Source organism: Dermacentor andersoni, chromosome 4 (assembly GCF_023375885.2).
Source record: "Dermacentor andersoni chromosome 4, qqDerAnde1_hic_scaffold, whole genome shotgun sequence".
Taxonomy (NCBI): Eukaryota; Metazoa; Arthropoda; class Arachnida; order Ixodida; family Ixodidae; genus Dermacentor; species Dermacentor andersoni.
The window spans coordinates 47,273,300-47,287,133 of record NC_092817.1 but is presented as its reverse complement, the minus strand read 5'-3'; the positions used below and the strand labels follow the sequence as shown (position 1 = coordinate 47,287,133).

Here is a 13,834-nt window from a genome sequence, read left to right as displayed (position 1 = left end):
ATGAATTTCCACGTAATAAGGCGTTCAATATTAGTAAAAAACAACTGCTATTAGTGCAGTTTATATTTAATATTTAATTAAGTGGCAGCTTCTCACAGCGTATTTTAATGGCGCGCTGCGCTTCACGTATCATCATCAACCAAACTACGTGACGAAACACGAAACGTTCTATATCACAGTCTATATTGTGTGACCGAACTGCCCAAAAGCCATCCGCTGGAAAGCGCGCGTATGGTTTATTAGCCGTATTCCCATCTCGACAGGCAGCGAGCTGCAGTATTTTTCTCCGGCTTCATCCACGTCACCATGAACTCCGAGGAAGAGCTCAAAAGCTTTATTGAAGGCGAGACCCAAAGGCAACGGTACCAGTACCTCGTGCACGATCTCACGGAAAAGTGCTGGGATGTTTGCATTGAGAAACCAGGTGCCAGGATGGACGCGAAGACAGAGAACTGCATTCAGAACTGCGTCAACAGGTTCATCGACACAACGAACCTCATTGTCGACCGTCTAGGAAAAACATCCATGGACTCTGAGCTCGTACAGTGAACTGAACTTGCGTTTACCTCCTACGCCATGGGCTCCGATGGGTTGCAACTAGATACCTGGATAACTGTCGACCACATAGTGCGATTGCTGTGGCAATAAATGCCTATTTCATTGTTTTTTATACTTTATAGTCTTTGTGTGCGTTTCCGTGTACTGCACGAATACGGGACCAGTCTGTGTCACTACGTTGAACAGCTTGTGCCCAAAGTGCTCCGAAAACTGAAGCCAGACTTATCTGAAAGGTGCCGAGTAGAAAGCTTTCATTTGACTTTATTCCCCATATGCCTTCCGGCAAATTTTCCCGAATAGAAAATTAAAACGTTTCTAGCACTGCTGGCAAACGTGTCGCTAGGACCGTAATTTCTGCCGCATAGTTAGAGCGCGATTATGTCATGCATCAATCTTTAAACGAGGTAATCCACAAAGTGCCACAAAACATTGCGGTCACAACGTAAGCACGAAAATGTTAAAAAATAAAATGCAAAATCATATTGCACACATTTAAAAGTACGGCGTTATCGCATCCTGCCTCAAGAGGTTTATCATGGAGCACAGTTATGGCAACAGCAGTCAGCGTGTAATGTTTGTATTACTAATACACAAACCAGAATAATATCACCAGTCTGAAGATTGGCAAATACAAAAATAGGCGATAAAAATTAATTACCTGCATGCAAGTAGCCCCGCCAGACTTGTCCCATTGTGCAGAGTGTAAAAGTCTGTTAGAAAATTCACACAACAGTTGCAGAGTCCAGTTTCCTTTTTATTGACTTCAAGCAGCTCAACACAAGCAAGCAATAATTCAGGCATCCTATTTGAGTTCCATTATTACAAAAATAATGCGCATCACTCCAGCAGTTTGTTTATGGCAGCTAATGCTTGTGTAGCAAGAACAAGGTCCATGAGGCAAACTACGGAGCAAAATTAACTGCAAGAATAAAGTGAATACCGCTACAGCAGCCAGATTGGGTTAGCACTGGTAAGCTAGGTCAGTACACATAGTTGGGCAAGTTGGTTAGTCTAGTACAGTGGCTCTCAAACTTTTCGCTGTTACTGACACCTTTTACTTGTAAATTATTCAAGGCTGTCCTCGCTCTAGGAGTAATCAAAACACAGTAATGAACAACCAAGAGCTATTACTGTATTTTCATATGTACAACTCGCTACCATGAGTTTTATGATACCCTGACAAGGGCAGCAGCGACAGCTAGTGTACAAAATAAGGATCGTTTTGGAGCTTTAATTTGTACCGACAATTGTGCTGCACAGATTTACAAAGTATTACCACTTTGTTCAGTTACTTGTGCAAGTTGTATGCAGACTTCTTTCGGTTCTACTGAGGCTTGTAACTGCAGTCGCACATTATATGCATGACAATACAGCATATTTTGATCTGCCAGAATTACATAGTGGCTTTCTTTATGTTAGTAAAAAACAACAATCAATGAAAAAGTCAATTAGCAATATTGTCCGGCAATCCTAAACCTAGAGAAAAGTGACATTATATATAAAAGGTGCCTGTTAGTACAGCTACGCTGGTCATAACAGCACAAAATGAAAGATTTACTTGGCGCAGAATCAACTAAAGAAATTGTAAACGTTTATGAAATTTACACATGGCATGCGACGTCATGCATGTCTTTCAGTCAATCGTGGCCTCATGTTCCATGTCATGCTTTCTTTTTGCACTTTCGCATTCTTTCAACACATTAAACTTCATAGATTGGCTGTGTAGTATTTGTTTTTTTCCAGAAGTCGTCTACAAGTGCACATTGGAGCATCGAGCCACATATGAAATCATACTGTGTCAGCTAAGCTGTACGGTGTCAAGTTTCGTATTCATGACAAAAAAGCATTCAGTCAAAGGCAAACAGTCTTTGCAGCTGCTGAAGAAAAAATTCTTAAGTGATCGTTACTACTGCCTGAAGCATCTGCTTGTGAAAGCCTAGAATAAGCATTCCTCTGGAATTGAATAAAAGAAAAGGAGTCTATTGAACGTAAACTGGCACCTGAGTGAGGCATGCCAATGCAAGAGAAGGACTTAGTATATTCAGATTTAAAAAAAAAGAATTGCAAGGCAGTGCTCATGGATCACCATGCACAAATCTGACAAACACAGCAGACGTATATAGAGTGTCTGCTATTCCTTGCACATTTTTTTTTTTTTTCACACTATGCAAGAGAAAAATTCTTTGACATAAACCTATGTGTTAAAAACAGGTCCTAACTTATAGATGCATTCCTCTTAAATAACAAGAATCTCATAGTCAACCAAAGCATGTGACAACTAGAGTAAAAAGGCAAGCCATGCGCAAAGTTAAGCCGAACAGTGTTTAGTTAAAAGGCTTCAGAAACAGCAACCTCAGCTAAAAGGCCGAAACTGTTCTGCCTTCCAGAAGAACACACACGCACCAATCTAGCCCAAGGTATAGCACTTGCCGACCTGCCACGCAGTTATGAGTGCGTATGTTCACACTGCACTTTAGTAAAAAGTGTGAAAAAGGAAAAAAAACTTTCTTGAACACACAGAAATCTGTTGTCTACAAACACACAGTACACCATAAGCTTGATCGAGGCACCAGCAGAGAGCAGTCTTTTACTATCTTTACCCTTATGTACACGTGCACACGAAACAAAAGATCCATTATGCCTTGGGCAAAGCTATGGCAACTGCACAAATTTCTGACTAGAGGAATGGCTGCAACAAATTATACGTGTGCAATAAGAAGCAACACATACAGACAACAGGTCAAGAAAAAAAGAACACAAAAGGAGGCAAGCAGAGCATTTTAAGAGGCACATAATTGTGCTCCACTAGTTGGTTACATCAGCCTTTCCATGCAACTATGAAAAGTTGGACAACCTGTCTACACCTCCTGAGAAGTAAAAGATGTTCGTGGCCACGCCTTCCCTTAATGTGTCTGTAAAAACAAAACAAAGAACAGAAAATGGTGCTCAAAATTCACAAGTAACAGAAAGAAAAAAGAAAATCCAAAAATGACAATCCTAAAAACTAAATGCGCTCCTTTGAAAGGGTCATTTTAAGCAAAGGCATTGGACGTTACATGAAGAAGTTAAATTCCTATTTGCCTACAAATAAACTATACCTAATATATATACACAAGAAGCAAACAATCAACCTCAATGTCTCAGTTAGCTAATGGGCCGGCCACCATAAGAGGCAAGCCTTTCTAATTTAACCACGTCAACCTCTCCATCCTTTCACCTCACTGAAAAAAGTGCCCCGTGAATGCCGCCTCACCTGATATGTTGGCAGAGTGGAATGCTAACGAAGACTGCATGGTTGCATGACACACACCAAAACATCGGACTGAAGTATTATTGTTTCTCTAGCAGATACAAAACAAGAAATGTTGTTTCACTTATGAAGAAAACTGTATGCTGAAGTAAAGAGAAACTAAGAATGAGAGAAAGTAAACCAGGCAAAATGTCAGAGAGGAATACTGTGTTTACTAATGCAATCAAAATTATCTGCATTTTGTCTCCCCACTAGCAACAAATGCCATGGCTCACACCTGCCAATGAAGCATGAGAATCTGCTGCAATGTCTCAAACCCAGAAAGGCTTGCCCAATGAGCGCCGATAATCTTTGTTTAATCATTCTATTCAGCTGACTTGCACATGGGAGGATCATTGGCGGACATTCAACAAGCCCTTCTCCCACCTGTCGCTCATATTCGACTGACATGACCTGTTATTTTTCGCACCAGTGCGTGGAATTGGCAAGATGAAGCATGTATAAGCCACAGCTATCTTCACAATCAATCACGTTTTGCAGCTTCAAGACATGAAGGCAATTATGTGCTCCAGACAGCATTTACAATGTCCTCTCGACTCTGGGTGACACGCAGAGTGCAGTGTCACAATGGCTTCCGTGTGAAACACTTCCGTAAGTTTTCCTGAGCTATCAAGTTGCGGATCACAGTAATGAACCAGACGTATACAGCTTAATGATAATCGCCTCCATTGTGCCTTTTGAAGATTATACAGTACAAGCAAAAATTTGGCAACTCAGAGTTAAATATAATAAAGCTGTGTGGAATTCAGCATTGAAGTAAGCTCATGGAGGTTTCGAAAATGAGGGCTGAGCATGGAAAACAAGTGGGCACATAATTGTAGATGAGCAATGTGTAATTGAATGATCAAATAAGTCACAATGTCGTCAACCTAGTCCTACAGCAGTGTGACATGATGACAAATAAGCTCAACTCAACAAATTAACTGCACGGTTACGCATAGCATGGCTTCCTTTTTTGCTTACTGCAAACATTCTTTTTTCACCCAGTAGAAACAGTCACGTGAAACACACAGAAGAGAAGGATGGTGCTTGGCATTTTTCATTTGCCGTCGTCTTTTGACAAACACATGCTACCACAGTGCATCAACAGCCTTGTCGGACAAGCGGAAATCGTGGCATTGGGCGCCATGAACATCACACAACAGTTTCGGTCACAACCTCAGGCAAGAAACACCGCAGCCGTGCAGCGCAAACCAGATGGCTACACACCACGCCACCATTGCTGCAAAACGAAAACAAAGCACAGAGGAAACCGTGATGGCGCTACTGGGCATTCGCAGCGAATGAGACAGTACTGAGTAAGACTAACTCAACAAAAAAAGCAAAGTTCACATTTTAAAGAACTGTGAAGCCACATGGCTGGTACCATACCGAATGCACTGAATATCAAACATGGGGCTACCAATCATGCACTGCTACATCAAAACAAACAACAGATGCTGTACCTGCAACATGTTTGTGCAGGGCCCTGCCGTTCATTTACAAGTGACCAGGATACACACATATCCTGTCTTGTGACTTCCACTAAATATGGTGTTGACGACTGCCATCTCGTGACCATGCCATGACTCAGTGCCCTGTAACATTCCTAGCATTTAGATACTAGAAACTGTGGCAATTAAAAATCTGTTGTCATACCGGACATCAATGCAGTGGTACAAAAGCACAGCATTTTCCTTACTACACAACAAAAAAAAGATAAAGAGCAGCCCAAAGGATCCTGAAGTGGTCAAGATCATTAATGAAAGCATATAGGAAACGGTGTGTGTGTGCACCTGGCACACCCAAGACTTCCAAAACAGAAACAGCTGCGCAACAGCTCCAGTAGCTGCACAGTATACTGCACCTGCTCTCCCGACTTGCTCGGTCATGCACCTTCCAAAAATATGTCTGCCTGACAGTGTAGACACATGCAACACAGCACTGGCCTTTGAAACTAAGGGAGACAGAGAGAGAGCAAGAGGGAAAAAAAAATAATCCGAACACCCCTGCAAGGCCAGCATCAAAGCACGGTGTGTCGCCTCATCTTGTACCCATTCCCTCCTGGCAGAATGATCGCTGGTACAATCGTCCCAAAGACAGGCTGAGTGAGAAAGAGAGAGAAGAGAGGCCAACGCTGGAAGCTAGGCCCAAGCTGTCGCGAGCCTCACTGCTCCAGCCAGGACGGGGAGTTGGAGTTTGGGTTCTTCACCTTGATGTTGAACTGCTTGAGGGTGGCCTCGAGCGAGGCCTGGTTGCCCGAAAAGTAAGATGACACCGCATTGTGGAACAGCAGCAGCTGCTTGTGCATCACCTTCACCTGCAAAGTTGTGGCAAAACAGAAAGAATGTCGCTTGAGGGCTGCATGCCTGGAACTGCCCGGTAGATTTTGCTTAGGCAGTGCACAGAAAACGAGGACAGAAAGGAGTTGACTGGAACATGCTTAGCACTAGACGTGTAGACCTGTTTGTCCCCTTTGTTCTCAGTTTTCATATGGTAACTACACCAAATAATGCCATACCAATTCACCCATACTATTATTCGTCCAGACTGAATGAACACAACCGTAAAGTGGTTTAGCAGTTCATGGTAGAACTCTGCATGCATGTGTTCAAGAAAAAGGGCAACTACTGGTGAAAACAGCCAACTTTTTTAAAAGCAAAAAGAATTCCGGTGATGCTATCTCTGACATCATGGATGACAAAACCTACGGCACAGATACTTTGGCAAAAGCAGAAGCCTTCAATGCTTATTTTCGTTCTGTGTTCTCACGCTCAACTGTCGAGGTTACTGAATTGCATGATGTCCGAGAGTTCACACAGATGGGGGAAATTAAAAAATTAAATTATGGGGTTTTACGTGCCAAAACCACTTTCCGATTATGAGGCACACCGTAGTGGAGGGCTCCGGGAATTTCGACCACCTGGGGATCTTTAACGTGCACCTAAATCTAAGTACACGGGTGTTTTCGCATTTCGCCCCCATCGAAATGCGGCCGCCGTGGCCGGGATTCGATCCCGCGACCTCGTGCTCAGCAGCCCAACACCATAGCCACTGAGCAACCACGGCGAGTATGGGGGAAATCGAGCTGTCTGAAGATGACATCGTATCATTACTACGGAACGTAAACATTCACTCGGCTGCCAGTCCTGACTATATTTCCAATTCTGCGCTAAAGTACTGTGCACTGTCTATAGCCCATTTTTAAACTCTACTGTTTATGATATCTGTCTAATTAGGCAATTTGCCCTCGGACTGGAAAAGTGCAAATGTTATTCCAATTCATGAAAGTAGTACAAAAACGAGAACACGCAACTATAGGCCTATTTCACTCACAAGCGTTGCCTGTAAGACACTGGAACATTTCATTCATACAAACATAATGGCACACCTTCAAGAAAATAGCTTTTTTGCTCCGACGCAAGATAGTTTCAGAGCTGGCTTTTCTTGCGACACTCAGTTGATCGAATTTCGTCACGATATCGCAGCATTTATTAACCACGGTACACAGGTGGACTGCATATCTTTAGACTTTCGAAAAGCATTAGATACAGTTTCTCATACCCTGTTACTACAAAAGCTGTCTTGTCTTAACATACCACATACTCCCCTAAAATGGTTGGAAGCTTATCTTCTTGAAAGAAGCCAATGCGTGATTCTTGGTTGTGTCTGTTGATCTGACGTCTCTGTATTATCAGGTGTGCCACAGGGGTCCATCTTGGGGCCTCTGCTTTTTCTTATAAATATATATGATCTAAGTGAACAACTGCCTTGCCATGCTAGACTTCCTGCAGATGATTGTTGTATTTACCGTGAAATTTCATGTGAGGGAGACAGTGAACAGCTACAAAGGAATCTGAACAACGTTATGTCTTGGTGTTCCACTTGGAATGTGACCCTCAATCTGTCCAAATGCAATCTGTTAAGATTCACGAACAAAAAGCAGCCCCTGATGGCAAGCTATGTCATGAATGCAACACAGTTGTCCCTTGTGATGGAATATAAGTACAGTTGAGCCCGCTTATAACGAACCCGAGCGTCACGCGGAATTCGTTCGTTCTATCTAGAAGTTCGTGGTATGTGGGCCACACACAAAAATTGACATCAATCAAAACAAAAGTTTGAGAAAAAAAATCGGTGATCGTTGTCTGCCTCGTCAGAGCACACCCAATGACGGCGGTTTCAAGCTTGTTCAAAGCTGCGATGTGTTCGTCACCCAAGGCCTTAAAATACACAAGATTTCTAAGTGCCTCAATATGGCTCACTGCTGTGGTCGCGCTTACGGGTGCTGTCTCCGAAGGTTCGTTATCATCGTCCGATGCTTCGGCGTCGCTTGGTGCCCGCACTTCCCGGACGGCGGTCTCGTCGCAAAACGACTCCGCAACTTCAGCAGCGTCGTCCACATCAACAAAATCTTGCCAATCAAGATCGCAGCCAGCCAGGTTAGCGTCAACAACGCGTCGCCACAAGTCGTCGTCAGGCTGGCTTTGTTCAGTGTCTTCAATGCCTGCTTCAGGTGCGTCAGCGAAGCCGGCCTTGCGAAAACAATTCCGGATGCATTCGGGTGTCACTTCCATCCACGCCGCTTTGATCATTTCTATCGCCGAGTACAGCGAGACCTGCAGAGGCACATTGGCAGCGGGGCGATCAACTGCAATCAGCATCCGCTGCACAACACGGCGCCTGTAGGCCGCTTTAAACGACCGTATTACACCCATGTCCAGCGGTTGCGCTTTTGAAGTTACATTTGGCGGCAGAAAAAGCAACTCAATTGCCGTTAAGACAGCTTGGACATGGTGGGCGGTACAGTTGTCGAGAATCAGAAGAACTTTGCGCCCTTTCTTCGCCATGCTGCTGTCAAAGTCAATAAGCCATTCCGCGAACAACTCGCGTGTCATCCACGACTTCGAGTTATGCCTGTAACGCACTGGTACATATGTGCGGAAGCAACGTGGCCTCTTTGATTTACCGATGACAAATGGCAAGCATCGATCGCTTCCATCCATGTTGGTGCACAAAAGCACAGTTATGCGAACTTTGCTGTGCTTGCCGCCAGCACATTTGTCACCCTTCATAGCGTGCGTTTTGCCAGGCAGCATTTGATAGAATAGCGCCGTTTCATCGGCGTTATACACATCCCTTTCAGCATAACTTGATACACGGGCCAAGTTTTTAGACATCCACGTGTTGATGTCTTCATCGCTTACCGATGCCGATTCACCGTTGATGGTCTTGAAAATAATTCCATGGCGGAGCTTGAAGCGATGGAGCCAGCCATTGCCAGGAGAAAAATCTGGGAAGTCCAGGAGGAACGCTAAGTCCTTTGCTTTGGACAACATCAGCGGCCTGCTGATGGGAACATTGCGTGCTCGAGTATCAAGGAACCACTTTAGAAGCGCGTCTTCAACGTCTGCATATGTGGCTTTCCGTAGGCGCTTCTTCGTCGCGGAGTCCGTGGCGGCACTCTTGTAGATATTGTCCTTCTCTTTTAGTATCGTGGATATTGCCGATTTCGACAAACCATACTTTTTCACCAGTTCGTGGTTTTTCGCGCCTTGGGAAAGGTCTTTCAAGATCAACAGTTTCGTGGCCAAGTCCAAAGCTTTTCGCTTCACTGTTGTTACGTTTCGCCTACAACGCGCGGTAATGCCGGCGCGGATGCAACGGACGCCGGGGCTTTGTTCAAAGCGGCGGACATTTTGGCCCGTCCGACGCCGCCGCGACGCCTACCCGCCAAGCGTGTCCAGGCGTGTTTCAGTGCCACGTGTCTTCGTGTGTGCGTGTGTGTGTGTGTGCCCTCGCTTGTCAAAGCGCGGCAGCCGGGGAGCGGAGTTCCCCGAAGGAGGGGCCTGGAGGTCTCTCGGCTCAACCGCTCGCGCCGTCGTGGGCCCCTGCTGCGCCGTCCCGTGACCTTCATCCCGTGACCTTCCCTCCTTCCCTTTTGGACCGCGACGCCGAGGGTATAAGAGCAGCTGCCCCCGGACGCCAGAGCAGAGGCTCCGATTTGTACTATTGAGTTACGTGCTCTCCCGTCTCTCCACTCCGGTCGACCTGACCGGCCGCTCTTTTGCTATGTTAGAATAAACAAGTTGTTCTGTTACCAGTCTTCTCATGCTTTGCCGGGACCTTCGGATGCTTCCAGTGCCCCAGGCCGCCAGGCCAACGCTACCCTTGGGGCTTGCGACCCATTGGCAATAACGGGCGTCAGCACCGAGACCCCAACAACTCGGGCCAGCGGTACGATTCCAACATCTGGTTGCCAGCGGTGAGATCGCGCCAACGGAGGCCAGCAGCGAAGAGATGCGGTTGACTGTATGCTGAGCAGCACAACGACCATCCGGGAGCAGCGCAACGAGCCCTGTGTGATGACTGGTTGCCTGCAGCGGAACGACTGCGCTGAAGTCTTGGCTGCGAGGTTTGGTGAGTGCGGGACTTTCTTCTTCTGAGTTTTGCCAGGCTTTTGTTAGTGTTAGAAACAGAGCTGGTAATTGTGGTTGTCGCTGCTACCGGGTTAGTTTGCGGCAAGACAATAGTAGGCAGTAGAGAAAGCAGCATTCAGAGCAGCCATGGATTTGAAGTCGTTGCGCAAACCGAAATTGCTGGAGCTTGCGAGAGAGTTGGGTCTGGATGTCTCAGACAAACTCAGAAAACCAGAACTGCTAAGGGCTATTCTTGAGTTAGAAGCTGAGGATGACGAGCTGTCGGAATGCCTTGAGACCATTGAGGAGAGGGAGGAGCAAAAAGAGAAACAGGAGCGCGAACTTAAAGAACAGAAAGAGAAAGATGAGCGCGAACGTAAAGAACAGAAAGAGAAAGATGAGCGTGAACTTAAAGAACAAAAAGAGAAAGAAAAAGAAGAGCGCGACCGTCAACACGCGTTGGAAATGAAGCGTCTCGAGTTAGAGATGGAACGCGCTCGTAATGGAAGTCAGGCACACGGTGCAGGAGAACGAGTATTGTTCAAAATGACTGACCTGATGCGGCCGTTTAAGCTTGGAGAGGACATTGGTTTGTTCCTGGTTAACTTTGAGCGAACGTGCGAGAAGCAGGGGTTCTCTCGGGAAACGTGGCCACAGCGCTTGCTCACTTTGCTACCCGGCGAGGCGGCCGACGTAGTCGCTCGCTTGGAGAGAGAGGAGGCAGAGGATTTCGACAAAGTGAAATCGAGTCTGCTAAAAAAGTACCGGCTGTCAGCGGAGGCGTTCCGTCGGAAGTTTCGGGAAAATGAGAAAGGCAGAAGTGAGTCATATACAGAGTTTGCGTACAGGCTTATGTCAAACATGCAGGAGTGGCTCAAAGAAGAGAAAGCGTTTGGTGACCACGAGAAAGTTCTGCAGTGTTTCGGGCTAGAACAGTTTTATAGTCGGTTACCTGAGAACGTGCGGTACTGGGTCTTGGATAGGCCAGACGTTAGTACGGTGGCTCGAGCCGCTGAGCTAGCCGAGGAGTTTGTGACGCGTCGGGCTCGCGGAGCTAAGGACGGTCAAAAGGGTGAATTTGGCTCCAAGTTTGAGAGGCCGAAGTTCACACCCATGAGAGCAAAGGGGGATACACGTAGTGCGGATGCGAGTGAAAGCAGTCCGACCGAACGTAAGGAGACGGCGGCAACCGAAGCCGAACGCAGAAAGCGGTTCGAGATGAGGCAAGCGCGCGTGTGTTATACGTGCCAGAAGCCGGGTCACTTTTCGGCGCAGTGCCCAGAAACAAAACCAAAAGTCGTGTTTTTTTCATTAGGCAGCACTGACGAGAACATGAAGCTTCTCGAGCCTTACATGCGAGACCTCCTCGTGAACGGGAAAGAGTGCCGAGTGCTTCGCGATACCGCAGCTACAATGGATGTAGTTCACCCCTCTTACGTAGAACCCGATATGTTCACGGGCGAGTGCGCATGGATCAAGCAAGCAGTGGAAGCTCATAGCGTGTGTCTGCCGGTAGCAAAAGGGCTTATTGAAGGACCTTTCGGAGCACTTGAGACGGAGGCCGCAGTGTCATCTATGCTGCCCCCCCAGTACCCGTACCTATTTTCGAACAGGTCCGATCACCTCCTGCGCGAGAAGGGGCTTTTGTTTGGTGAGGCTAGCGTTCAGGCCTTAACCAGATCGAAGGTTCGGGAGCTCGCTGCAAAGGCGGTAGTTGCGGGGCCGACGTTGTTGAAAGATAAGAAAGGGTCAGAGGCGCAGCAAGCTAGTATTCAGGGCACGCCCGAACGGGATAAAATTGAGCCTGTAGCGTTAAAGGCACCAGATACTGGAGAGGAAATTCCCGATGCGGGAAAGTTAGAAGAGCTTCCGGGACTAGGCTCAGTGACAAACAGGAAAGACACCGATCAAGTCATTAGTGACTTAATAAGTAAAGCATCGCTGTCGCCTGAGCAGAAAACCGAACTACACCAGCTCTTACAAAAGTTTCAAGGTCTGTTCTCTGAGAGGCCTGGTAGGACTTCTGTCCTTACTCATGACATAGAACTTACCTCCCCAGAGCCAGTACGATCCAAGGCGTACCGGGTGTCACCCCGCCAGAGCGATATTATGGAGGCTGAGGTAAAGAAAATGCTACAGCTCGGTGTTATTGAAGCGGGTGAGAGTGATTATACCTCCCCTTTGATTTTAGTTGAGGTACCGGGCAAGGAACCTCGTCCTTGCGTCGACTACCGCAGGCTTAATTCCATCACTAAGGATCAAATTTATCCGATCCCTAACATCGAGGAGCGCCTTGAGAGAGTGAGTAGCGCTCAGTTTATTTCCACCCTAGATCTTGTCAGGGGTTATTGGCAGGTTCCACTTACAGAAGAGGCTAGTAGGTATGCGGCGTTCATTTCACCAATGGGGACATTCCGTCCTAAAGTTTTGAGTTTTGGTTTGAAGAACGCGCCATACTGCTTTTCAAGCCTCATGGATAAAGTGTTGCGGGGACAGCAAGAATTCGCTTTACCGTATCTAGACGACGTAGCAATATTCTCCGCATCCTGGCCTGAGCATATGGCCCACTTGCGGGCAGTGCTAACCCGCCTGCGCGATGCGGGCTTGACAGTCAAGGCTCCCAAGTGCCAGTTAGCACAGGCCGAGGTTGTCTACCTCGGACACGTGATTGGTCGGGGTCGTCGCCGCCCCTCTGAAATAAAGGTGGCCGCTGTGCGAGACTTCCCGCGACCGCGCACGAAGACCGATATTCGGTCGTTCTTAGGTGTCGCCGGCTACTATCAGAGGTACATCCCCAGGTACTCTGATATCGCGGCTCCCTTGACGGATGCTCTAAGAAAGACAGAGCCGCAAACAGTCGTCTGGGAGGAGACGAAGGAAAGGGCTTTTAGCGCCCTAAAGAGCGCCCTAACAAGCCAGCCGGTGCTACGATCACCCGACTACACAAAAGGGTTCGTTGTTCAGTGTGATGCTAGTGAGCGAGGCATGGGCGTTGTACTGTGCCAACGGGAAAATGGAGAAGTAGAACACCCCGTCCTGTATGCTAGTCGTAAGCTGACGAGTCGTGAGCAGGCGTATAGCGCCACCGAGAAAGAGTGTGCGTGTATCGTGTGGGCCGTTCAGAAATTGTCATGTTACCTAGCTGGCTCGAGGTTTATCATTGAAACGGATCACTGCCCTCTCCAATGGCTGCAGACCATCTCTCCCAAAAATGGCCGCCTCCTGCGCTGGAGCCTCGCTTTGCAACAATATTCCTTTGAGGTGCGTTACAAAAAGGGGAGTCTCAACGGTAACGCCGATGGCTTAAGTCGAAGCCCCTAACGTGGGAATCAGCCTCAAAATTGCTTGTTACTGATGTTTTTCTTCCTGAGGCAGGATTTTTTTTTAACTTATTGCTTTTGTGTAGTGTTTCAAAGTGATGATGTGCTTTTTAGTGCAATTTTTCCGATTTATGGACGCGTTCTGAGTGCTGCTAAACTACTGTAAGGAACTAGGCAGCAGTATAAAAGGGGAAAGAGCCTGGCAGGGCTTAGTGAGGGTTGTGCCGTGCTTGCTGACTGAGCGGTTG

The 13,834-nt window shown here is 46.9% G+C and overlaps 2 protein-coding genes across 7 annotated transcripts in view; both read right to left on the bottom strand.

Moving 5' to 3' along the window:
• Positions 1 to 1,291: 1,291 nt before the first annotated feature.
• Arfip (ADP ribosylation factor interacting protein arfaptin) overlaps positions 1,292 to 13,834 on the bottom strand; it is a 42,538-nt gene continuing 29,995 nt past the window's right edge. For 4 of the 6 annotated variants that reach the window (XM_050184217.3, XM_050184221.3, XM_050184220.3 and 1 more), the window contains one exon: positions 1,292 to 6,167. In XM_050184217.3, coding sequence (XP_050040174.1) covers positions 6,015 to 6,167 — 153 coding nt within the window. In that variant the 3' untranslated portion in view covers positions 1,292 to 6,014. The remainder of the gene's footprint in view (positions 6,168 to 13,834) is intronic. The other 2 variants (XM_050184218.3, XM_050184219.3) reach the window with 2 other exon arrangements.
• Positions 6,424 to 9,050, bottom strand: LOC140217044 (tigger transposable element-derived protein 6-like). Its single transcript, XM_072287470.1, has 2 exons — positions 7,939 to 9,050; positions 6,424 to 6,444 (listed from the first exon to the last, which is right to left on the bottom strand). Exons 1-2 carry the CDS (start codon positions 9,025 to 9,027, stop codon positions 6,424 to 6,426), a joined length of 1,110 nt encoding a protein of 369 aa, XP_072143571.1. The 5' UTR covers positions 9,028 to 9,050.